We start from the raw sequence: 22,890 nt of genomic DNA, 5'->3' as shown, positions 1-22,890 counted from the left end.
ATGATATTTCAAAGCTTTCAGAGAACTTGTGAGGAGCTGTTCACAATTTAAGTGCAGTACTCCAGATGGATTTGAAGATACAAGCATTAAATTAAGTTGTGAACTTATGAAAAGATATAGAGATGGGTTTCAAATTTACAGGTTTGTCAGTCAGAACAGGTGAGAATTTTGTTTAAAGTTTAAACAAAATTGCATTACAGGATCTATTTTCTGCAGCTAAAACAAATGAGCAATAGTTAATCTTGGTGCCAAAATTGAATCATATTTGAAATAATGTAATGTACATCCTTTGGTTGCAGTTATTTTGATTCAAATACACTGACTTAAGCAAATAAAAAAATAAAGCTCATTGTAGCTTTATTTGTTGCGTTTATTGCTCTGAATTGAAGGCCTTTCTGTCATTCTTTTTTTAACGGGTCCAACACAAGTATAGCAAGCTGAGGTTAATCCAGCTGCTTTACCTGCACGTCTCTGAAAGTTGCACCACCATGACTGTATTTCTCATGAAGGGAAATGTTTCACAACACCTAGATTTCTGGCTTTTTCTCAGCCAGCTGGCTAGCAGTGCTCAGTGATGGGTCAGAAAGGGGAAGGGTTTTGTTACTCTATGCCTCAAATAGCTTCAGAGCAGTCAGGTCACTCTTGCTCTTTTTTTCTGGGATCTCATTAAGCTGACTTTAAGTGGCAGACACACTATGACGGAAAATTTCAGCAGACTTGAGAAAAGTGTTTTTTAAGACCTCAGTCAATTTTAATCCCAACTGGCATAGTCAGGATGATAAAAAAAAAAAAAACAGAAACAGAACTGAGCTCAAATATCCAAACGTACAACTATTGAGTTTAGTTTGGCCTCATTATTATTTCAGTGGGTGATGCTGAACTAAAAAAATATTTCACTCCCAAATACCAGATGGATTAAGCAGGAGCAGCAGGATTGTATATTTTCAGCACTAACTTTTGTGTGTGTGTGTGTGTGTGTTTTATTTTGTTTTTTGTTTTTTAGATTAAAGTTTGCATTTTAGAAAATATTTTCAGCAGTTTGTAAGATTTTTGTCCTAGAAAATAAATGTTAATTCAATTATGTGAAGCATGCCATGTAACAAGTAAAAAAAAGACTTATAACTCCTGGCGATGAAGAGCTGGCCTTGACAGTTTTACAAAAAATAATTTGGTAACACTTTATTTGAAGGGGGGTGAATAAGACTGACATGACGCTGTCATAAACATGAATCATTACTGATATAAATTTGTTATAAAAGTATTACTGATTGCATTTTAAAAATTAGGTAACTTTATGTTATTAAAGGTAAAGTTTAAGCAGTAATGATTTCTTGGTTAATGTAAAGTTGTCATAACAAAGACATTTTCAATAATGTCAACTTTGTATTAAAAGTGTCATAATTTACCGAATGACGCTTTATGACAACAGTCATAAATATTCATGAAGGCTTATTCATGTTCATGACAGGTGTTATGTCATGTTTATGACAGCGTCATTCACCCCCTTCAAATAAAGTGTTACCAACAATTTTATGAAATTTTTAAAAAGATTTTCTGAAAAAGTAGGAGCAGTGAAGTAACTACCAAATAATTTACAGTCAATCTCTGACTCTCTGATATTCTTCAAACAAACAAAAATGATACCAAGCTGTGAGTGTGTTCAGTTCTTAGAAGACTTCATAGCAACCATTTGTGTGTGGAGGAGCTCGTATGCGTGGGCATATGGTGGCGATGTACCATATGTTGATGCAGGGCGCCAGCTCTGCCAGCAGCCTCTGGGTATCTTTCAGGACTTTTCCCCAACTGGCTGCTGTCTTTGCTGGCAGCAGCTGAACTTATTTCAGGGTGAAAACCGCCTTCCTTTAAACAAGACGTCAGTGCAGCGGCCCTCACCTGGCTGTCTGAGGCCCCTGGAGGGTTTTTCTGATTAATTGAAAGATTAACGTTATAGTGAATAACTTCGTTGTTTAAGTCAATGTGCAGAATTCAGGAAAGTGAATGTTGTTGTCTTTTGCAACTTATTTATTATAACGGAATCACATCTCAGTAATATTTGGAGGAGGTTAAAAACAATATTTATTTTTTTTTAACTGTTTAACAATACATGATGAATGAGGAAAGACTGCAGATCTTGCATAGAGAAACTGCTTTTCTCTGTGGAGGAGGATAAAAAAGCCCGGCGTTTCATGTGGAGCATCGCAGTGAAACTGGGTTGAAGGCAGCAGTCAATAAGCAAGAGGCAGGGTACGTTCTTGATGGGTCTCCAGTCCATCAAAGGTCCAATAGAGCATCACAGAGGACTTACAGCCAAGCCTAAACGTCACTAACTAGTTAACTTAACCTGAATGTTTTTGAACCCTGTGAGTACTGTGGGTTCTTAATAAGGTTCATATGGGCATATAAACAACAAAGGGAGCGCACAGTGAAAACATATTTTAAGAAATACATAGTAATTGTGGCCTAAACTAAAAAAGTTTTCTATGTATGTGTTAGGTGTCAGTTGGTGAGTCTGAAGCTCAGCTTGCTGGGAACAGGGAGACAGGCATTATGCAGGGCTGCACTGCTTTTGATCCTGGTCTGGAATTTGATCATTTTCTGCATAAATCTTTTGGTTTGGGGTGCAGGCCGCTGCACCATTCATACAAGAACTGCCACAGAAGAAAGCTTGAGATAACTTCCACACTCTGGAAAGGAGTGCATTCATTGGGCTGACGAAAAGGGCTGTTTTACTGCAAGACGACATTACAAATTACATGATTAGGTATGAATAGTAAAAAAAAAAAAAATAGTAATATAATTTTTCCTATTTTGAAAAGGAGTAGAGTAAGCTGGGATATGGGCCTCATATTTCCCAGCATAGTGTCTTTACCTGCTGTGCAACACATCACTACAAACTCTATGTGACGCTATTGTGTATGATTTGTAAGCCCGGGTCCTAAAACCATGCTGTTCATGGTTTTATCGATGTTGATCAAGGATTAATCAATTTTTAATAATATAAATTAAACTCATATCCCCATTTGCCTCGGAAACACCGTGTCAGCAGTTCATTGCGTCTGTGTTGCTGCGGAAACTCAGTCAGTCAAGTTCAAAAACCCAGAGATGCTGCTGCTGTTCAAGAATGCAAGTACATCTGGTTGGAAATGAAAATTTATGTGAAACAATTGACATAAAACATTAATTCAACATCGTCTCCGGTGATACCTTTGCGCAGTACATCTAACCTGCTTAAAGTACAGATAAAATATGTGTCATTACCGCCCACCAGTACAGGACAAATACATAAATATGTCTCCATATTTACCACTGCTTTCTAAATTGTTTAAACGCTTAGATAAAGTATTATCTAAGCGTTAAGTTGTTCCTTCTAAAATGATTCGGCTCACACTGAGTCAGATGTTGTCTTTCAATTACAGTTTATGCGTTTTAGCATTTCTACATGATTTACATGCTTTTCGGTGCCGAGCAAGTAACTTTGCTTGAAATATAGTATATGAGCTTAACTCAGGACTAGCTTCAGACTTTACACTGATTCATGTTTAAGTAAGATTCACAGCTCAGTTACAGCTACAGTGTGTCACTGCATACCTCAAAATACATAAATGAAGCCCCTCGTTATTTAATCACGTAACCTCTCCAAATAAAACAAAGTGACGTGCAAATATTTGACTTCAGCAGAAATGTTTTCTACTCAATTTTCGAGCCTGTCTTTGCCACCATCCACTCTTTTCCTGAAAATCAAACGAAGGATTGCATTTTTACCAGATATACAAATTTGCATTCCTGTATGTTGCTCATTTCCAGCTGTAAGCTGTAGTTACCAATTTCCTATTACATAAACTAAAAAATTTTGCACAAGGAAACAGTGATGTATTTATTTTAATTAACACAACATATGTTTTTTTAACACCAAAGTAAGCATAAATGGCTAAAATAGTCACCGTTGATAAAGAAAGGAAAAAAATTCAAGAGGAAATAAGTAGGAACATCTTCCCTAATTTAATGTGAGAGATTACTTGTCATTTTCAGAATCTCTTTAACGACAAACCGACTTTAATAGATAAGTAGGGAGGAACCAAATCACAGTGGCACGAGCAGACAGTGCCCCCGTAGACATAAAATATTTTCACCTGTGGTTTATGTTTCCTTTGATGAAATGTTTAGCTCACTTTTACATGCTGCTGACGGTGTGGATGTGGGCAGATGGCAGAGAAGAGGTGGAAAGCTTATCAGAGCATGTTCCCTGAATGGCAGCAGTGAGTTCATTAAGTCCCAGTTGTTTGTGAAATTACCAGTTGTAAAATAGTCGGGTGTGACAAATGGCACCAGTTTCACACAGTGGTTCATACAAAACAAAGACTTCTGCATGCTCATACTTAGAAGAAAACAGTCATTGATGAACTGTGTTCATTTTAAAATGTTGCTGACAGGTTTTGTGACATTTAGCGCTTTTGCAATCAGTTGCTTAGTTGTAGTTTGTCAATTAAACGGCTTTGTTAGATTTGTGGATGCCATATTGAAACATTCGCTCAAGCATTTTCTCCTACATCTAAAAGATTATTATTTAATATTCACACAGCATTTTGCTGCACATTCTTATCTGCTTTAATGGTTTACATTTAAATGACAGTCATATGTTTTAATTTGTCCTACTGGAGACTTGTTCAAACAAATATTTGCTCTATAAACTATCTAAACTATCTGCTGAAATAATATTTCGTTAACTCAATCAGCAGTTTTGATGCCCTTGGCTAAAATTAGTTTTGCAAACGCTTCAGACGAAGTGTCTTGGAGAACAGCAGACCTAACAACAATAACCGAGTCAGAGGAAGTCTTAAATGCGAGTTCGCTCCACTGCGTCCCCGATCTGCAATATCTTTTAAGGCGTGGAGTGAATGAGCTCCCAGATGCAGCCTGACAGTTGGAAGGCAGTCAGGTGAGCTATCAAACTTTTATTTAACTAAAAGGAAGCTGAGCGTGCTGCAATGCAGGAAATCACAAATGGAGTAATCCAGAACTAAGGAGAGCAGGAATACAAGTTGACATGATGATGAATAGTACCAGGTAAAACAAAGGCAAGGCGCTGACACCGAATAAGGGAAACTAGGGAGTATTTAGAATGACGGCGGATGAGGAGCGACATGCTGCACGTGAAGTGATCAGCAAAACAGGAGCAAGAGAGAGAAAAACTCAGAAAGCAGATCACTTGGAAAATAAGTCAATGTAACGTAAGATGATGTGTATTTCTTATGTGTTTAGCAAGCAAAAGTCATAAAAGCATGTTAAATGAAAACATCGTAATGAAACATCACAGGTTAGACCAAAAAGTATTATGTCTGCAACAGTTGTTTTTAAACATGTGAAAAGTAGCTTTCAAACATATTAATACTCCTTGAATGTTATGACACATTACACTGACAAATATGAATTTATCAGATTTTATTTGCAATATCAACAATTGAAGAGTGAAAATTATGTTTTTTTTTGTTTTTGTTTTTTACACCAAAAGGGAAATCAACTGTAGTGTACGTTTGTTTTCAACCCCCTTTGGTGTGATAACCCAAAATAAAATCAGGTGAAATCAACTGCCTTCAGGTATAACCTAACCAGTAAACCAACTGTGTTTAATTTAATCACAGAATAAATCCAGCTGTTCTGTGACGGCCTCAGAGGACATAAACAAACAAACGACGACATGGAGACCAAAGCAGGAAAGATGCAAAGCAGTGTTGGAACATATATGGTATAAATATGTCACTGTGCTCTTTTTACTCCATAGTATGAGCGTGCATTTTAAAATGTTAGAATTTAATTTTAGAATGAATCATTAATGGAAAGATTTTAACCATGAGTTAAAACCAGGTCAGCATGTCCTGGACATGTGGGTAAGGTGATATTTTAACATTATTTCCCATCAGTTTATCGTCCATGTTGCGCCACTTCCAATGCTTTAAATACAGCAAGGAAATCTAAGCATTTTTCAGAATAACTCCTCCTGTCTTTGTAAATTTATTAGCAAGACATTTCCAAGGAGAAGCTGGTTTTGTTTACTTATGTTTAACTGAAGCATTTATTCAGTCTATTCAGTAGTTAAATCTAAGATGCACTTCTACATATTTAAAAAAAAAAAGAAAAAAAAAAAAGCTCATCAAGCAAAGCAGTGAATTCTCAGTAAATCCATGTCTGGTTCTTTAGCGCCCCCTGCTGGTGAAACATCTATCCTGTCCTAGCGCCGGGGCTCCAGACTTCTGCTGCATGCTGATCAGGGATCAGATCGCCTCCTTCAAGCCCATCTATAATCGTTTCTCAGCCAGATGGCGAACTGATTGCTGATCAGTGATTATGGTCAGTTTAAACTCCCTGGACGCATTTGGTATGATTGTTGTGGAGCTCTCCAGCGTGTCTCAATTGCTTGACTTTCTAAACAACCAAATCAACTTGATTCACACCGAGCCAGCTGCTGAATGGACGCTTTGGCCAATCAATGGCTTTAATTATTCAATTAAAGCTCTGAGGAGACACAGGGAGCAAGCCGGTGTTTTAGGAGAATAAAAAATTAAGTCTGTGTGCTTCTGTATGAGCAAGTCAGCTACTTGGCTGCTTCACAAAAAATATGTTGAGTTTCTTAAGTGACCATTGCTGTTTTTTTTGTTTGTTTTTTTTTTATTACTTTCTTTTTATATTAATAGAGTTGGTTGAGATTGAACGGGACAGTTTCACGTTGAAGAGGAATGAGAGCAGATTGTTTCTGTGTCCTAAGCCGTGTGTCTTTCTCATTCAGGGGCATCGGCAAGCAGGGGTTCCAGTGTCAAGGTAGAGATTGGTCTGCTGTTTTGTTGCCTGTTATTTTTATTTTCTCTGATATGGCTCTGTGGAAAACTGATAACAATTTTCAGCCTCATCCTCCCTGTTTTCTCCAGTTTGCAGTTTTGTGGTCCATAAAAGATGCCACGAGTTTGTCACCTTCACATGTCCCGGATCTGTGACTGCCCTCAGGCCCGATGTGAGTGTTCCTGTTATCGGCTTCCGCACTTCCATTTATATCCTCAAGTTTCCCCACCTTCCCCTGGACTTGCGCGGCGCACCATCATCCACGCATTTAGCCTTCCCGCTCGTCGCCGATGGCATGCGCGCGTGACTCATCCGTCAATCCGCGCTTCCTCTGCGTCTCATCTGTGACATCTACGCTCGTGTCATGTCATCCTGCAAGGGGATGTAGGGAGTTTCAGATAGAGAGGAAAGGTTGTGTGGCAGGGAGGGAGGCAGGAGGGGGTGAGAAAGACTGATAAGAGTGAGAATTAGACGATGGAGAGAGCAGCAGACTCCTCAGCCCTCCTCCGTGTGGCATCTTGAGGATATTAGGGAGATTTGTCTTTTCCTCAGGAGAAGTGGGGTGACAGCAGTTATTAATAGCAACGAGGGAGGGAATACAGTTTGGGAGAAAGGGTGGCGGAGCGGTTATGAAGAGATAAAAATGATTAATTCCTTCCTGTACAGTAAATATACACTAACATGCTCACTAACTTGCCTGGATGCAGTGAATTTCCTCTCCCAGTGGAGAAATCTAATTGGCTCGTACCATCAGTAGTCACCCACACCATAAATGTGTGAAAGTGTGTGCATATGATTGTGCTATTTAATGAGGGGATTCTCTCTCTTGCTCTTTTTTTTTTTTTTTTGGTTGTTTGCTCGTTTGTTTTTTTCGTTCCAGGACTTGAAGAGTCAACACACATTTAAGATCCACACCTACTCCAGCCCCACGTTCTGCGATCATTGCGGATCGCTGCTGTATGGACTCATACACCAGGGCATGAAATGCACCAGTGAGTTTCACCGTCCAGTTTGACCCGCTGCACTCTGCCGATGTTCCTAATGAACTGCTGGGTTTAATATCGGTTTGCTTTGAAGAAAACGTAAAATTCACCTCTGCATCTTCAAAGGGAGGGAAAACGTGACAAAAATGACAGGAAGGTAGATTCTCACAGTGGGATAACTGAGTAAGAACATCAGTTTCGTTTTGCAAAAAGATTTTTTTCACAAAATGTTCAACATGATCTAATTAATTAAATGTATAACTGAGAAAGATCACTTTTTTTTTGTCTAAAATAATGTGCAGTCAGCTGCTTCACAGACATGAGTCGTGTAACTCACCAGCTGTGGTTTTGAAACGGTAAGAGAGCTCCATGGTGCCCAGAAATATTTTAAAATCTGTATGTTTTGTCACCAAGGGAGAAGTGTAGTAGTTCTCTTTAAGCCATCTGACCAGCAGTGTACAGCAACAAGTGGGGAAGGGGTTAATGTTTCTTTAGCATCTCAGTAAAAGGACTGCAGACCACAGGAATTATTAATTATGAAAAGTGAAATTGGAACTCACCCAACCCATATTTTACCCCGCAAAACCAAAAACAATTAATCACAAAATGGTGATTAATGAATAGTTTTGTCCCGTACAATTTGTCCAGATTAAATTAATTTTCTGATGATTTCTGACAAGCATTTGGACAAATATAGTGAGCTTTCAATTATTATAGTCTAGAAACCTAATTTGATTTACAAAGCAACATTTTTATTACAGAGGAAATGTATATTTATTTATTCTGTAAACATGTCACGAACTGATTGCTGCATTTTAAAGGTTACCCAAACAAATATGGGAAAAACTCAAAACTATTTCATTAGTATAAGGAGTTCAAAAATGTCTCTTTTTTGACATTTTTATATTGTTTCACACTTTCATGTCTTTTGCATTCTCACCTTTTGTTTGCGTTTTCTGCACGCTAAGGTTGCGACATGAATGTCCATCGGAGATGCGAGACCAGCGTTCCCAGTCTGTGTGGTCAGGATCACACGGAGAAAAGAGGGAGAATCCACCTGACCATCAGAGGAGACAAAGAGGACATCTACGTCACAGGTGAGAGGAGGTGTTGGGTTATTTCATCCGTACGATGAAGGATTTATTCCCTTTTTAATTGATTGGTTCTGTTGTGACCCTGCAGTTCGGGAGGCACGCAATCTGATGCCCATGGATCCGAACGGTTTGTCAGACCCGTATGTGAAACTAAAACTGATTCCGGACCCAAAAAGCCACAGCAAACAGAAGACGAAGACCATCCGCTCAACACTCAATCCTGTCTGGAATGAGAGCTTCACCTTGTGAGTCCCTGCGAAATTTAACCCAAGGTGGAAATCTGACAGTGCGAATAAAAATGCTGGAGGAGATGTGTAAATACGTATGACGTTTGTTTGAAGATATTATTCTGTCCTGTTTTTGCGTCCTGTAAGTAAGATAAAACTTAAAACTTCCCCACTTGAGTTTGCATTTTGGGTTTCCTCAGCTCAGTGCGAGGCAACCAGTGGGACAGGCGTCTGTCTGTGGAGGTGTGGGACTGGGACCGGACGTCCAGGAATGATTTCATGGGAGCGCTCTCATTCGGCGTCAGTGAGATCTTCAGACGTCCTATATGCGGTTGGTTCAAGCTGCTTGCACAGGACGAGGGGGAATACTACAACATCCCAGTACCAGATCCAGATCTGCAGGTAGGAGGACGTCTGTTGACCTCTGTGCACTATATTTGTTCACAGTGAGACATTTTGTTTTGTGAGCTTTTATGGGTGCATAATTGTTGAGACCTAATAAAAACATTTGCACCTGCTTACATTGTTTCTATGTCCTGAGTTGTCTTGATGATTTATTGTTATCATTTTTATCTTGAGAGCTAAACAATGCAGTATGTCACAAAATATTTACACCCCCATCAACTGTTGTAGAATTTATTAATCACAAACTTCAGTGTAGTTTCGTTCGGATTTTGTCTAATGAATTAATGATGATGATCTAAATCAATACTCTGTATATATAGTCACAAGTCTCATGGTGTATTTCTTGCCCAAACTTTCACATCTACAGACTCTGTTCACTAATTTGGTGACTTCTGTAGCCACTGGTTGTGCAGGATTTTATTTAAGGGTATCAGGCAAAAGGAGACTGGAAGCATTTGCTCTCTACACCTGTTTGGTTTGTTTTTGTAAATTTTCCATTTTCTTTTCAGTTACTCACCAATTTGCAACACTGAATCCCAACAGATTAAATTAAATCCACCTCCTTGTTACTTTTTGCATCCAGTAGGGTGCAGAATTGTTTGACTGAAAGTGGGTAGGGTGTTGTTGTTTTTTTTCATGACTACATCCACTAATTCATCTCTCTGCTTATGACCCTCCAGGAACCTCAGCCTGACGCTACAACGCCCTCTCTGCCTCAGGTGTTGGCCGCCCCGATGCCGGAGCCTTTTCCCGTGGTCTTGTCTCCGACCCCCATCCAGTCCTGCCTGCCCATACACTCTTCGGGTCCTGGCAAAGTCAGAGTGGGAATCCATGACTTCAATTTCCTCATGGTGCTGGGCAAAGGCAGCTTTGGCAAGGTAACCGCGGCAGATTCAGAGTCAAAATGTCATCCTCTCTCTGCACACCTCTGATCCAACGGTTGCAGGTGATGTCAAAGAGGGCCCTCGCACTGAAAACAAAAACATTTATTCCTGGCTTTAGCATTCCTGCTCCTGTCATGACCTTCAGCTGGCATTTCATTTAAAGCTCCTGCGAACAATAAAGCTGAACCAGTTTCAAAACAGATTTTTCATTTATACCCAGGCTTCGATCGTCTCTTCTTCTGCTAAATGAGTCACTGGACCATGAGTTTTTCTTCCAGCTGGTATATGCCACATAGGCAGCGCTCATGGAGGTATTCATTTCAAGGAATACTCTGCTTTCTACTCTCTTTAATTCCCCTGTAGATGAAGAATAATGAAGAAATTTTAGTTTTGAGTCCTTTCCCCTCCTCTGAAATCCCCCAGCGTTGTTTCATAACTATCAGAGAGTCCTCAGAGGACAGGAGAAATAGACTCAACTTACATAAGATGTGTGGGGGAAAAAAAAGGAAGAGGAGAGACAGGCCCCGGGGCTGCTGAGTGAGGAAAAGTGAGAATGAAACTGACAGAGATGGAAAGAAACAGAGGAGGATTACTGAGCTGCAGGAAGTAGCAAAATGACCAAAAGAAAATTGGATTACACCGGAAATGAGAAAAAAGTATGTGTTGCAGGGATTCGTATAAGTATGAAGGATGAGGAGTCCAGTTTTTTTTTTGTGAATTTGTGTAAAATCACGAGACAAAGCAGTAGACACACTCAGAGAGGGACCCGCAGTGTTTCTCACAGCGACTTCACACGCATAATCTTCTGCAAGAAGCTATTTTTTGCTGTTGCGTTGATTTATAAAATATGAAAAAGTATAATTTTCTCCACCATTCAATTTGAAATGAGATACTTTATCTCCGACGGCCAGAAACCCCTTACAGTGCAGCGCTGCAGAGTGGCAGCACAATTTTAAGCAGGGTTGTTGTCAGCATATTGCGCTGCTCCTGACCGTATCGCTTCACTAAAACCAGTATCGTGCGGTTCTCTCGATGTGGAAAATTATAGCATCATTAGCAGTCAGAGCTGCCCACAAGCAGCCAATTTCAAATCTCCTCTCAATGTATTTTTAATGTCTGATAATAACCAAAGAGCTGCTTTGCTTTTTTCACTTGTGACGTTAATGTTTCTGGAAATCTTCAGGCGCGGCTTCTCTTTGATTAAACCCTTCATTATGCCAGGCTGAGCATACTTCTGTCTTCACAAAGTGATGTACTTGTTCTTTACACATTTTAATGCATTTTCAGCAAGTTGAGGTTTGAGAGGCGTTTCATCTCAAAATTTAAACAGAGAATCTCAACCATTGTCATCGCCCGCCCTTAAACCTTTTTCATAGGACTAAATACATTTTTGAGATTTTATGTAACGGACATTCACTTTTACTTCTCAATTGTGCTTTATTTTTTGTTTTTTGCATGAAAACCAAATAAACTACTGTGCAGCTGGAGATTACTGAGATAATATGCAAATACTGTATCTGTTGTGAAAGCCCCTATTAATGCCTCAGAAAGGGTTTGTTTCTGTTGACTTTCCTCTAAAGATTGGTTTGCGCTGGAAAAGTCAGCCTCTGCTGCGTTTTCTGCTAATCTCCCTGAAAGCCTTTTGAAAAGTGTTTTTTTTTATCTTTCAGACCTCAAATTGACCTCGACAGTTTCTGTTAGCTTCCATTTTTTTTTTATCACATTATGAAGCAGGGGAACTGCTCTATGAAAATACTATCTTCCTCCGTTTTATGGGACTCAATTATTTTAATTTTCACAGTCCCAGGCAGCTGGAATAAGGAGCCATGTTTTAGTTTTAGGAGTATTCATGACCTGGCCTGTCCTTGACTAATGGTGGCAATAGAAAAAGCCACAGTCAGAAAAGCATAGTCCTGCTCATAGCCTCAAGGGGAGAAATGCCTCCAGTTTTGCTCCAGGTTAGGCTTATTTTCTGCACTAGTTTCAAAAGGCAAATAGCTCTAAATACAAGCAGGAACAGAAACATAATACAGTCTTCCTTCTTTCTGCCCTTGGGGTCAGCAAACACTGAACCTTGAATAGGTGTTGGTTAAATTGATGCTCTTCTATTTAGCAAAATCTGCCGGAATAATAAACTGATTTGTGTGCAACTACATTTTTGTAATTTCACCTAACAAATACATTTAGTTAGTACCTCTACATTTAGTTTCAGAATTAGAAAGACAGAAACACAGGTTTCCACACACAGCCTCAAAATGGTTTTGTAAGTTTCCCCTTCTGTGCCCACAAGGGTGAGATGGAAGAACCCAAATGAAGATGTAAAGGACACCACAGGCAGAGGAGTACCGAAAGGTATACAAGCAAAAGCTCCGAAGCAAAACAAAAAAACTAACAAACAAACTCAAAGCTCAAAACTCATTGCAAGACACTACAGAACCATCAACACAGGATCCAACAATGTAGTGAAGAAACCAGGCAGCCTAAACCCTGGAAGGGTTCAGAAACACAAATCAGGTGATCAGTATGAAGACCAAGAAGAAATCTGATGTGGAAAATTACAGGATTAGCTAAAAAAATCAATTTATTTCCCAAGAAAAATAAAACATGCAGTGCATTTATAAATAATAATAAAAAAACAACAACAAATATTGACATCTTTTTGCAGTAAAACTGTGGCACGCAGAGATAAACTGCATGTGTTTTGTGGAATGCCTCTATTGTGACTGATCCTGAAGATCATTTCATTTTATAGATTTACATTTTTAGATTATTATTTTACTCCTTCATGCCATAATTTTGCCTCAAAAGCACACTGACAGAACTAGTTTCCTCCCAACTGGAGCACCTTGTCATCCATCACACAATGACCTAAAAACGTGTCACAGCCGGCAGCAAAGTGCTACGAGACATGTTTAGTTCTAATTATGGTGGTGAATGATTGGATTGAGAATCACCTTTTGTCTTACAATAATGACAAACAAAAAAAAACAAGTGGTACAGATGAATGTGTCCTGGCTCTGGAAAGGTGAATCTTAAATCAGAAACCGTTTCAGGTAAAACTCATGAACCTTTGCACAATTTAAATCGTCACACTCCAGCTTTTGTACTTTTCTTGGGAGATATGTTGCTTCACCTGACGTGGTTTCTTTTCACTCATTGGTCCTGTTCAGGTGCTGCTGGCAGAAGAGCGAGGCAGCGATCATCTGTTTGCAGTGAAAGTCCTTAAAAAGGACGTTCTCTTCCAGGACGAGGACACGGAGAGCGCTCTGGTGGAGAGGAGGGTTCTGGCGCTCCCCTCGCGTCCCCACTTCCTTACATCGCTCTACTGCGCCTTCCAGACCGAGGTGTGTGTGTGAAACATATTAGCGTTATTAAATTGTCCATGAACAGGCTTGATATTTAGGCTCTAAGGAGTTGTTCCATTGCAGGCTGGCTGCTTTTGCTTTTAAAATATGAAAAAATGATCTTGTTCTCTTTAGTGAAGTCATTGTTCTTGAAGCTTTGGTTTTAGCTGAGTGCCTTTTATTTTAGAGAATACAACACTTTGCAAAACTACGCCTACCAAAGTTTCACACTTTGTTATATTACAATAACGAGCTTCATTATATTTTATTGGGTATTTATGTGAATTAGGTAATTCAATTAGTTGCTCTTATTGATGCTCTTTGTTTTCTTACACCTAGAACAAATACACAGATATTAACGATGTTCATTAAAGGATTTCATGTGACTGCTGGTATCACTGGATTTAGTTTATGGGACTCGGAGTGAAGGTGGCTTAATAGGAACGCACGTCAATACATTTAATAATTTTATTAATATTAACGTTTGAAAACCAACTTTTTCCTACCGTACCACAGTTATCCACTACTTGTTGTCGGTCTACCACATGTTATCTCGAAGAAATACTTTGTCTATGTTAATAAAGTGACTGTGTGGAAAAAAATTCAAAGTGTATGACTACGTCTGCAAGGCTCTGTATTCACAGTGTGTGTGTGTGTGTGTGTGTGTTTGTTTCTGCAGGATCGTCTGTATTATGTTATGGAATATGTCAATGGTGGAGATCTGATGTTTCACATTCAGCAAGTCGGGAAGTTCAAAGAGCCCCATGCAGCGTATGCAGTCCGATAAAGTCTAGCTTTGATCTCCGCCGTCATCCACACAAGTCTCATTGCCTTTCTGTCTTTTATTTCGGTGTTCACTTACCTCCTCAGTCATCTCTTAGCTTTGTTCATTATACCTGGTGACTCATACAAAAGGCTATCAACTCAAGTCGCAGCCCTCTCCCATTTCCTCTAACGTTCTCCTCACTCTAATCTATTCTTCTCATCAGTTTCCCTCCCTCTGGCTATTCATCCAATCTATAATCTTTGATCAATCATCTAAAGCTAATTCTTACCCAGTTCCCTATTTCTTTCTTTTTTCTTTTTTTTTTTTTTCCAATTAGATTTCTTTCATGTCTGTTTGGTTACTCTCCACTTTCATCACCCTCTCAACCTCCCACATGTTGCCCAAAAAACCTCGGGTCAATTTTTCTGAAAAAGTAGCCAGAGAGCTTTCTTCTTACCGTCTCCTCTCTCCCTCTAGGTTTTATGCAGCAGAGATCGCAGTCGGCCTCTTCTTCCTCCACAGCAAAGGCATCATCTACAGGTAAAGACGTGGCCCGGCTGTCACGGCACAACACAACAGAGCCGATGCAGATTTATCACGCCTTTTTTGTGTCCAATGACCGATGAAGACGCTCTCCATCAAGATGATTTATGGCTGTGTGAACTTATCTCCCTCTTTTCTCAGAGATCTAAAGCTGGATAATGTGCTGCTTGACAGCGAGGGCCACATAAAGATCGCCGACTTCGGGATGTGCAGGGAGGGCATGTACGGGGGCGACACCACTCGCACGTTCTGTGGCACTCCCGACTACATCGCCCCTGAGGTGCTCTGACTCCCCTGTGCTCGCTGTGGTGTCAGATTCACTGTTTCACCCCTTTGCGCATGCATGACCTGCTTCACTTCACTGTTAGACACCCACAGCAGCTCCTCATTGTCTGATCTGTCCTCTCTGACCTTGTCAGCATTTTTAAATAATTAACCTCACACTATTCAATTAGTGCACTAACACTGTTGAACAGAACATGCTACTGCCGCTCAAAAGCCTCGTTATTCCAGCTTCACCTCAATACTTTGTAACTCTCAAATCTTCATTTAAGAGTTGGTTAGATTATTGTGGCGTGATTGTTGGCCTTGATTTTTCCACACTTAAAATGACGCCACGGCTAACAGTTTGTTTCTGTCTTTAAAATGTTTCTATTCATATTCAAATGAAGTCTTGGTTGCTTCAGTTTGAGTGTTGCAAAAATAGGTTAACCCACAGATTCCATCAGTATCTTAAGTCAACAGGTGCTGCAACCAATAGTCTCCCCATTCACTATTCAGAGATTACTAGGGTCACTAGGGCAAATCTTCATTTATTAAATTAATAAAATATTACGCACAATCTGTTCTGCAGTTTTGCAAGAAAGCATTTGGGAATACAGCACAATCCAAAACGTGGGATCAGATCAGTGAAAGAGCACAAACTACAAGAGATCACTTTCTTAATCTATTGTAGTGATATAGAAAGAAAATCCACTTTCAAGACAGAAGATTTTTTTAGCCTTATGAAAAAAGATAGAACTTTTATCCGTTTCACCTGATTCTTTAGGGTTGAAAGAATCCCCCTGTGTTGTCAGCAGTTTCCAAAACATCTTGGAATTGTCTCACCTTAAAAAACGTCACTGTGTAGATTTAACATCCTTTCACAGTCTTACAGAGACCGGTTGTAAAGTGAGTGGCTGCGTTTTTTAACAGTCAGCCCAACATATGACCCGGGTAGAAGTGATGACGAGCAGCAAGGGAGGAGATTTCTTCCTAAATGGAGGGCAAAGCTTTTGCCAGAGGGAGGAGGTGTCACCCTAAATACGGGGACAACTTATCAGAGAAACTTGCCCGTTTATCATGTAATAAAAAATAAATAAATGTGTCAAATAAAACATAAACTACAGGAAATTACTTGCAGATTAAAGCTGCCGCCACACTGTTTCTTACCATGCCACATATGTTGACATTTTAAAGTTTTTTTTCCATTTGTCCAAATAGAAAACGAGCAGCGCAGCATGTGCATTGCACACATTTAAGCATGAAAAAGTTTGCATGTCAATACTTTTTCAAGTAGATGTGGCCTGGCGGTAATGTACCTTTTGTCTCTAGCCTCTAAACTGTGAAAGTCGGCGTAGAACTATTTTGCAGCTGGATTTGAGAGTCCAGTGTTTCCTTTCACTAGGAGAAAGGAAAAAATGGAGAAAAAAATCATGATTTTTACAAAATCCTAGAAAACTTGGCAATTTTTCGTCAACAATATTCTTGTGATCCAGTTGAAAACTATTTGCTTTATTTTTTTTTTACCATTTTGTATTTGTGATGAACTCTGAATGAGGGTTACAAATAAAGAAAAAAATTATTACATATGGTTTTACGCATATAAAACTGCTAAGTACTGCGCTGTTTTGAAACTGAGTCTTAATTTTAAAGAGATCAATTACTAAACCGCCTGCAGCTCAAGAACGCCAGTGAAGACCAAAATATTTGGAATAATGAAGACGTACAGCAAATTTTGCACAATAGTGTATTTTTATATTGGAAAATAAAATGTTAAAATGTGTGTGTGTGCTCATACCTGTTTGGACTTGTTGTTGAGAGAGAGAGAGAAACCGACAGAGGGAGGACCTGACTGTTCTGCTTGTCTTTGATATGGTAAACCTCGCTGTGGAACCACTACGTATCGACTCTCTTATGTAAACACCTATTGATTCTCTTGCTTCTGCCATTTTGGAATGGATACAATATAATTCCCCGGGGGGCTGGGAATTGTTCACCCGTGCCCCTCTTCCACAGACAAGAGGAGCTCTCACACACTCACACTCATGGGGGGGTGGGAGGGGGGAGGGGGGGATGCATAATCAGTCAAACGCGGACGCAAAAATCCAAAGTTTCGTCCCATTCATACACTTCCTCTCCGTGCTGCTTTTCATTTCCCTGCGCTGATTTTTTTTTCTTTTCAGTGTCTGACAGCTCTCCTCCTCTGGCTATTCCTACTGCGATAATTTTGTTTACCTTCGCTTCGTGTTTACTTCTTTGTCTTCTTATCTCCACACTGCTTCTCTTCTAATTGATCTCCACTCATGTTCCTTTCAGATTGTGGCATATCAGCCGTACAATAAAGCAGTAGACTGGTGGTCTTATGGAGTATTAATGTATGAAATGCTTGCGGGACAGGTAACTCTCACAATAACTCTTAACTGCACTGCAATAATATAAAAGCCTGCAGTGCTTTGTAATCACTTCAAACGCAGGAACCGGCACTGATCTGTGGTGAAACTCTTTCTTTTCTGTTTTTTTTTTTTTTAAACCCTTTTTCCTTCAAGCCGCCGTTTGATGGCATCGATGAAGAGGAGCTGTTTCAGTCCATAATGGAGCAGAGTGTCTCCTACCCCAAAAATCTCTCTCGGGAAGCTGTGGCTATCTGCAAAGGGGTGAGTTCATTTCCCCTCCTGTTCTACTTGCAGCCTTCAGACATTGAGGGCAAGATTTATATTAGAAGATTTATATTATATTTGATAAATGTGCATTAGGACATTTTTATTAATCCTGCACATTATTTGAAAGTTCGTTTTTTTTATATTTATTAGAGTCAGGCAGGCTGCACTCTGCGAAATTTTATGCAGCCGTCAGAAGTTTTATCTTCTCTGAGGAATAATAATATGAGAAGGAAAAACGGCGGGCCTGGACTGAAATTAACAAAACTCAACTAGCTCTGAATACAAATCACTTTAATTACAGGTCCTGGCAGAACTACGCAGCAGTATTTATTCTACTTTAACTTTTTTTTTTTTTTACATTTTGTCGCATTGCAAATATAATCTTCAATATGCTTGACTGGGATTTTCTATTTTTCTTTGTAGTAGACCATCAAAAAGTACAGCATAATTGGGAACTGAAAGGAAAATGACAATAACCTTAACATGTAACAATCTGAACGATGTAGAGTTTGTTTGCATTAGTTTAATTTTATGGGTTGTCTTATGTTGGAGGCGTTTCAATCTGCATTGTCAGAGTAAGACTGTTTTTGATCTATCAAAGTTGCTTTGTTGCAGTAACAGATTTCTGTCTGCTGTCCTTGGCCCAGGAGTGATTTCTCCTGAATATTTTAATAATCCAGCTTCACTTCTAGGTTCTGGTTCTGGCAGTAAAACGTTGCCTTCAGTGACTGTCATTGAGATCTGTGTACATGTGTCTCTCAGGATGTCCTGTAGTTTTTCTCTGAGCGCTGACACAGCTGCTAACACGTCCTCAAAATACCTTGGAGGAGAGAAATTGACGCTGGATGAGTGTGTAGACTCACCGAGTGCCGACAGCGATGGGGACTTCTGCAGAAAACGGCTATATTCTCCTGTGTTTGAGAGTTGCTCCAGCTCGGCGTCTTTCCTCTTAAGTTCAGCGACCTTCTGCTCCGGCTTGTCCTGAAGTTCTTTCCCTCCCTCAGCTCACTTCGGTTTCCTGTTGGGATCTGATCTAATGCTCCACATTTTCTGGATGATGTGGATCCCCAGGACGGTGAAAACCTCTCCGATGACACAGATCCTTTCGAAGCAGTTTCACTTTTTCCTCTTGGTCCTGGATGTTCTACTGAATTTGTTAACACTATGATCTACTTTCATTTCTTCATCCTTTCTGGAGTTAGCAGAAGCTGCAGCAGGTTTGTGCTTTTTTTTTTTTTTTTTTTTTTAAAGGAAAAGATTTGTTGTGAAGTTAGAGGTGATTCTAACAGTTTGACACAACAAACAGGATTTGGTGGCTTTCATCTTCTTCCCAGTCCACATCTTCAGGTTCAGCATGGAGTTCAGACCTCTTCGGACTTTAACTAGGTCTGCTGATGTTATATCTTTCCCCTGGACAGACTTTTGCAATCGTCCTCCTCCCGAGTGTGTATCTGGCGACAGTGGAAAGAAATGGCTTCCTTTTAACAGCGAAAAATCCTTCCACGAGAACAAGGCTTAGTGGGGATTGTCCTCTGCATCCTTAGTTGAGAGATTCCCTCTTATCAAACCACAGACCGAAAAAAAAGATTTACATTTAACTAAACTGAACAGAACTTAGTGCTGAAAACACAATATGTTTAGTTACAAGTTCAATTCCAGGAAAGTTTGCCGTGTTCTGAAACTTTTGTCTTTTGTCTTTCTTCAGCTCCTGACGAAGCACCCTGCCAAGCGTCTGGGTGGAGGAGAGGAAGCCGAAAGGGAGATCAAGGAGCATCCGTTCTTCCGTTGGATAGACTGGGACCGTCTGGAGCGACTGGAGATACCGCCACCGTTCAAACCCAGAACTGTCAGTGGACATTTCTATTTGCTTTCTGTGTGTTTATTTTATCGCCTCTTCTTCCAAACTTTCCCTCTCCTTCTACCTCGTTTTTCTCCCCACCTCCTCACTCTCTGACTCTACTTTCTGTCGCTCCTTCCCGTCAACTCTTTCACCACCTGAGCGGATTCCCCGGCTCACACACAGAAAGTTCAGGAATAACAGACAGGACCTCTGAACCCAGGGCTGCGTTTTACTCCTCCATATGCAAATGCATGTCATCATTAGCTCGCCGCATGCTAGTCTGCTGCCACATCGCCCAACGGTGAGGCGTGGCAGGAGGAAGATGACTGTGCTCAGGGGTTAGAGGCCAGGCCCATTAGCCAAATGAGATTCATTTCATCCACCAGAATGGCTGTCATGTGGGGTTAAGGAGGTGGGGAAGATATGTGGCCGGCTTTCATCCTAAGACGGCAAGAAATGAAGGCTGTGGGTGGGCAGGAGAGACATGTTGGCAGACTCTTTCAATATTTCTTTAGAGGGAGTCGGGGCTTTTTTAAGTAATTAACCGTGGCGTTTTTGTGAGGCCGGAGTGACTGATTTCGTGCTTTACCTGCCTTTCCTCATCAGGGCGGGAGAAAAGGCGAGAACTTCGACAAGTTCTTCACAGCGGCCCCGTCCGTTCTCACCCCATCGGATCCAGATGTGCTTGCAGCCATCAACCAGGAGGATTTCCAGGGATTCTCCTTCTTCAACCCAGACTTTGCTCCGTTGCCTCTCACAGCTATTTGAAAACTGTCCCCTCCAATTCTCCCTGTTGTGTATCAGAAAGTAGTTTTATAGCTGAGAGCCAGAGTATGAAAATTAGCAGCAAATATTTCACCTCTTGTGACAAACTTCTGACGTTTACATTAAAATGCCAAGACAAGTCGGTATTCCCCCACTGACATGTGTGTGTCCTCTTACTGCATGTGTATTGACCATGGCTTGCCACTCTACACTTCTTTTCTTTTGTAAGATCTGTCCTAACCTGCTGTAAGACTGTTGTGGCGTCAGACAGACAAATGAATCTCTTTGCATGCGGATAGTTTTTATAGAGCTAGAAGGAAGATAAATGTCCCCAGTTTTCTGAACAGGCAATTTACCTTTAACATCTTTATTCATACTGCTATTCAGAAAATAATATGCAAAAGAAATCTTCTTTTCGTGATCTTGTTTTCATAAATTACATTTCCTTGAAGGTCTATTTAGCTCAAATACATTCCCATCATAATTATGGCCTCCACAGCACCTAAATGTGCATTTTGAAATCTAGATCTAAACTGATAGACTGGAAATCTAAAACTGACTCATAGACTATGAAGCTGTCTAAATGGCTAGACGTGTTTCTCTTTCCCAATTTGATTACATAATCATAAAAAAAGACTCACTGAGGCTCTTTTAACCGGCCTCAACTTCTCAGTTTAATGTCGTGACCTCAGCCGATTCATGGAGGTGCATAAATGACGCAGTGTGACAGTGACTGTAGGCAACACTGCTGCCCTCAAACTGCTGGACTTTCAGTTGCATTACTTTCAATTAAACACCATGTTTGCATTAAAGCTGGTCCTTGCAAAAGCATTAATACTCTATGAACCTTTTATTTTCACATTTTTATATGTTACAACCACAAACTTTATTTGATTTTATTTGGATGTAAGAGAGACCAACACCAGTGGTGTTAAGAATTGGGAAGAAAATGCTGCACGGTTTTGAAAACGGTTTGGTACGTATTCACCTCTCTCCTGTCGATGCTTTGCAGAGCCTCATTTTGATGCGATTACAGTACATGTCTCTGCCAGCTTTGCACATCTAGAGACAGAAATGTTGAACTCTTCTTCTTTCCAAACAACTCGAGCACAATTGTATTGGATGTGAAAACAATTTTCGAAGGTTTTTCATGAATCTGGACTGTGACGGTACCATTCCAACACATGCTGATCTAAACTAATGTAGCTCTTGTTGTTCAGGAACATTGTCACACTTCTTTTGTGACCTGTGACAGATTTACCTCCAGAGCTCTCATGTATTATTATTCTTGTTAACTCTGGTCAGCTCCTGCAGACAAAAAGCATCCCCACACCATGATGCGGCCACCACCTTGTTTCTCTGTGGGAATGATGACTTTAGGTTTATGTGGAGTGATGGTTTTCCACATCCATATGGTGGCCTCAATCGCTCCTTTCTGGCCTGAGGCAAAGCTTAGACAGAACTTGTCATGACTTTTTTTTTTTTTTTTTTACATTGTCTTTCTTCTTGCCACTCTTCCATAAAGATCACGTTTGCAGAGTGCAAGACAATGTTTGCAGCTTCTAATTCTTTATTTAGAGGCATCAGAATGACGGGGCAGGATGGGTAAAACATACACGCGCCTCAGTTTTTGATTTCTGTTTACAAAGACAATCTAAAATCCCTTTTTCTTCCACTTTACAATTATGCTACACTTTGTGTTGGTCAATCAAATAAAATACAACAAAGTCGTTGTGTGTAATGGGACAACTTGTGGAAAGGTTTAAGGAATTTATTTTTGCGCAGCACCTTAATTAGGACCTCTGATTGTTTTACTGCACATTGAGAAAACATTATCCTTCACGTTGTCTTACCCAAACAAGCTTGTTGGCTTGTTAAAGTACAGAAACTTGTGTTTTTATCTGTGTACACTGGGAAGCTTTTTGCTGTGCAACCACATACAGCGCACAGCATCGATTGGGAGTAATTAGAAGGGAGGCTCAATGGGACTGTTCAATACGTGGAAAAAAAAAACAATACAAGCAGGCAGTGCGTTTACTTAAACCTGCCTGATCGGAGCAGGTGGCCGCAACGTCTCCAGTGCAGTCCCACAAATGAGTTTTATTTCTTTAATAGAACTTATGGGTTCATAATCTCTCTCTGAGTGTTTCGATACAGTAGAGACAAGAGAAATGCGTAATAATCAGCAATCTATTATGGCTAGTCTGTGTGTTTGTCTGTTGAGTTGACTTCTTTTGTTTTCGTGTGCTGGAGAAATAACTTCAAAATAAACCAACTGAGAAAGTCA

General features: G+C 40.1%; 1 protein-coding gene across 2 annotated transcripts in view; it reads left to right on the top strand.

Annotated features, from left to right (window-relative positions):
- prkcg (protein kinase C, gamma) overlaps window positions 1-22,890 on the top strand; it is a 32,794-nt gene extending 9,904 nt beyond the window's left edge. For both annotated transcript variants that reach the window (XM_008431537.3, XM_017309404.2), the window contains 15 exons: window positions 6,782-6,813; window positions 6,921-7,003; window positions 7,712-7,823; window positions 8,783-8,911; window positions 8,997-9,153; window positions 9,336-9,537; window positions 10,221-10,418; window positions 13,595-13,768; window positions 14,448-14,539; window positions 15,012-15,074; window positions 15,219-15,357; window positions 17,655-17,735; window positions 17,885-17,992; window positions 19,704-19,844; window positions 20,445-22,890. In XM_008431537.3, coding sequence (XP_008429759.1) covers window positions 6,782-6,813; window positions 6,921-7,003; window positions 7,712-7,823; window positions 8,783-8,911; window positions 8,997-9,153; window positions 9,336-9,537; window positions 10,221-10,418; window positions 13,595-13,768; window positions 14,448-14,539; window positions 15,012-15,074; window positions 15,219-15,357; window positions 17,655-17,735; window positions 17,885-17,992; window positions 19,704-19,844; window positions 20,445-20,606 — 1,873 coding nt within the window. In that variant the 3' untranslated portion in view covers window positions 20,607-22,890. The remainder of the gene's footprint in view (window positions 1-6,781; window positions 6,814-6,920; window positions 7,004-7,711; window positions 7,824-8,782; window positions 8,912-8,996; window positions 9,154-9,335; window positions 9,538-10,220; window positions 10,419-13,594; window positions 13,769-14,447; window positions 14,540-15,011; window positions 15,075-15,218; window positions 15,358-17,654; window positions 17,736-17,884; window positions 17,993-19,703; window positions 19,845-20,444) is intronic.

This window comes from Poecilia reticulata, chromosome 16 (assembly GCF_904066995.2).
Source record: "Poecilia reticulata chromosome 16, P_reticulata-male-v2, whole genome shotgun sequence".
Classification (NCBI taxonomy): domain Eukaryota; kingdom Metazoa; phylum Chordata; class Actinopteri; order Cyprinodontiformes; family Poeciliidae; genus Poecilia; species Poecilia reticulata.
Note: the sequence above shows the minus strand (reverse complement) of the source record. Positions and strands in the feature narration are given on the sequence as shown.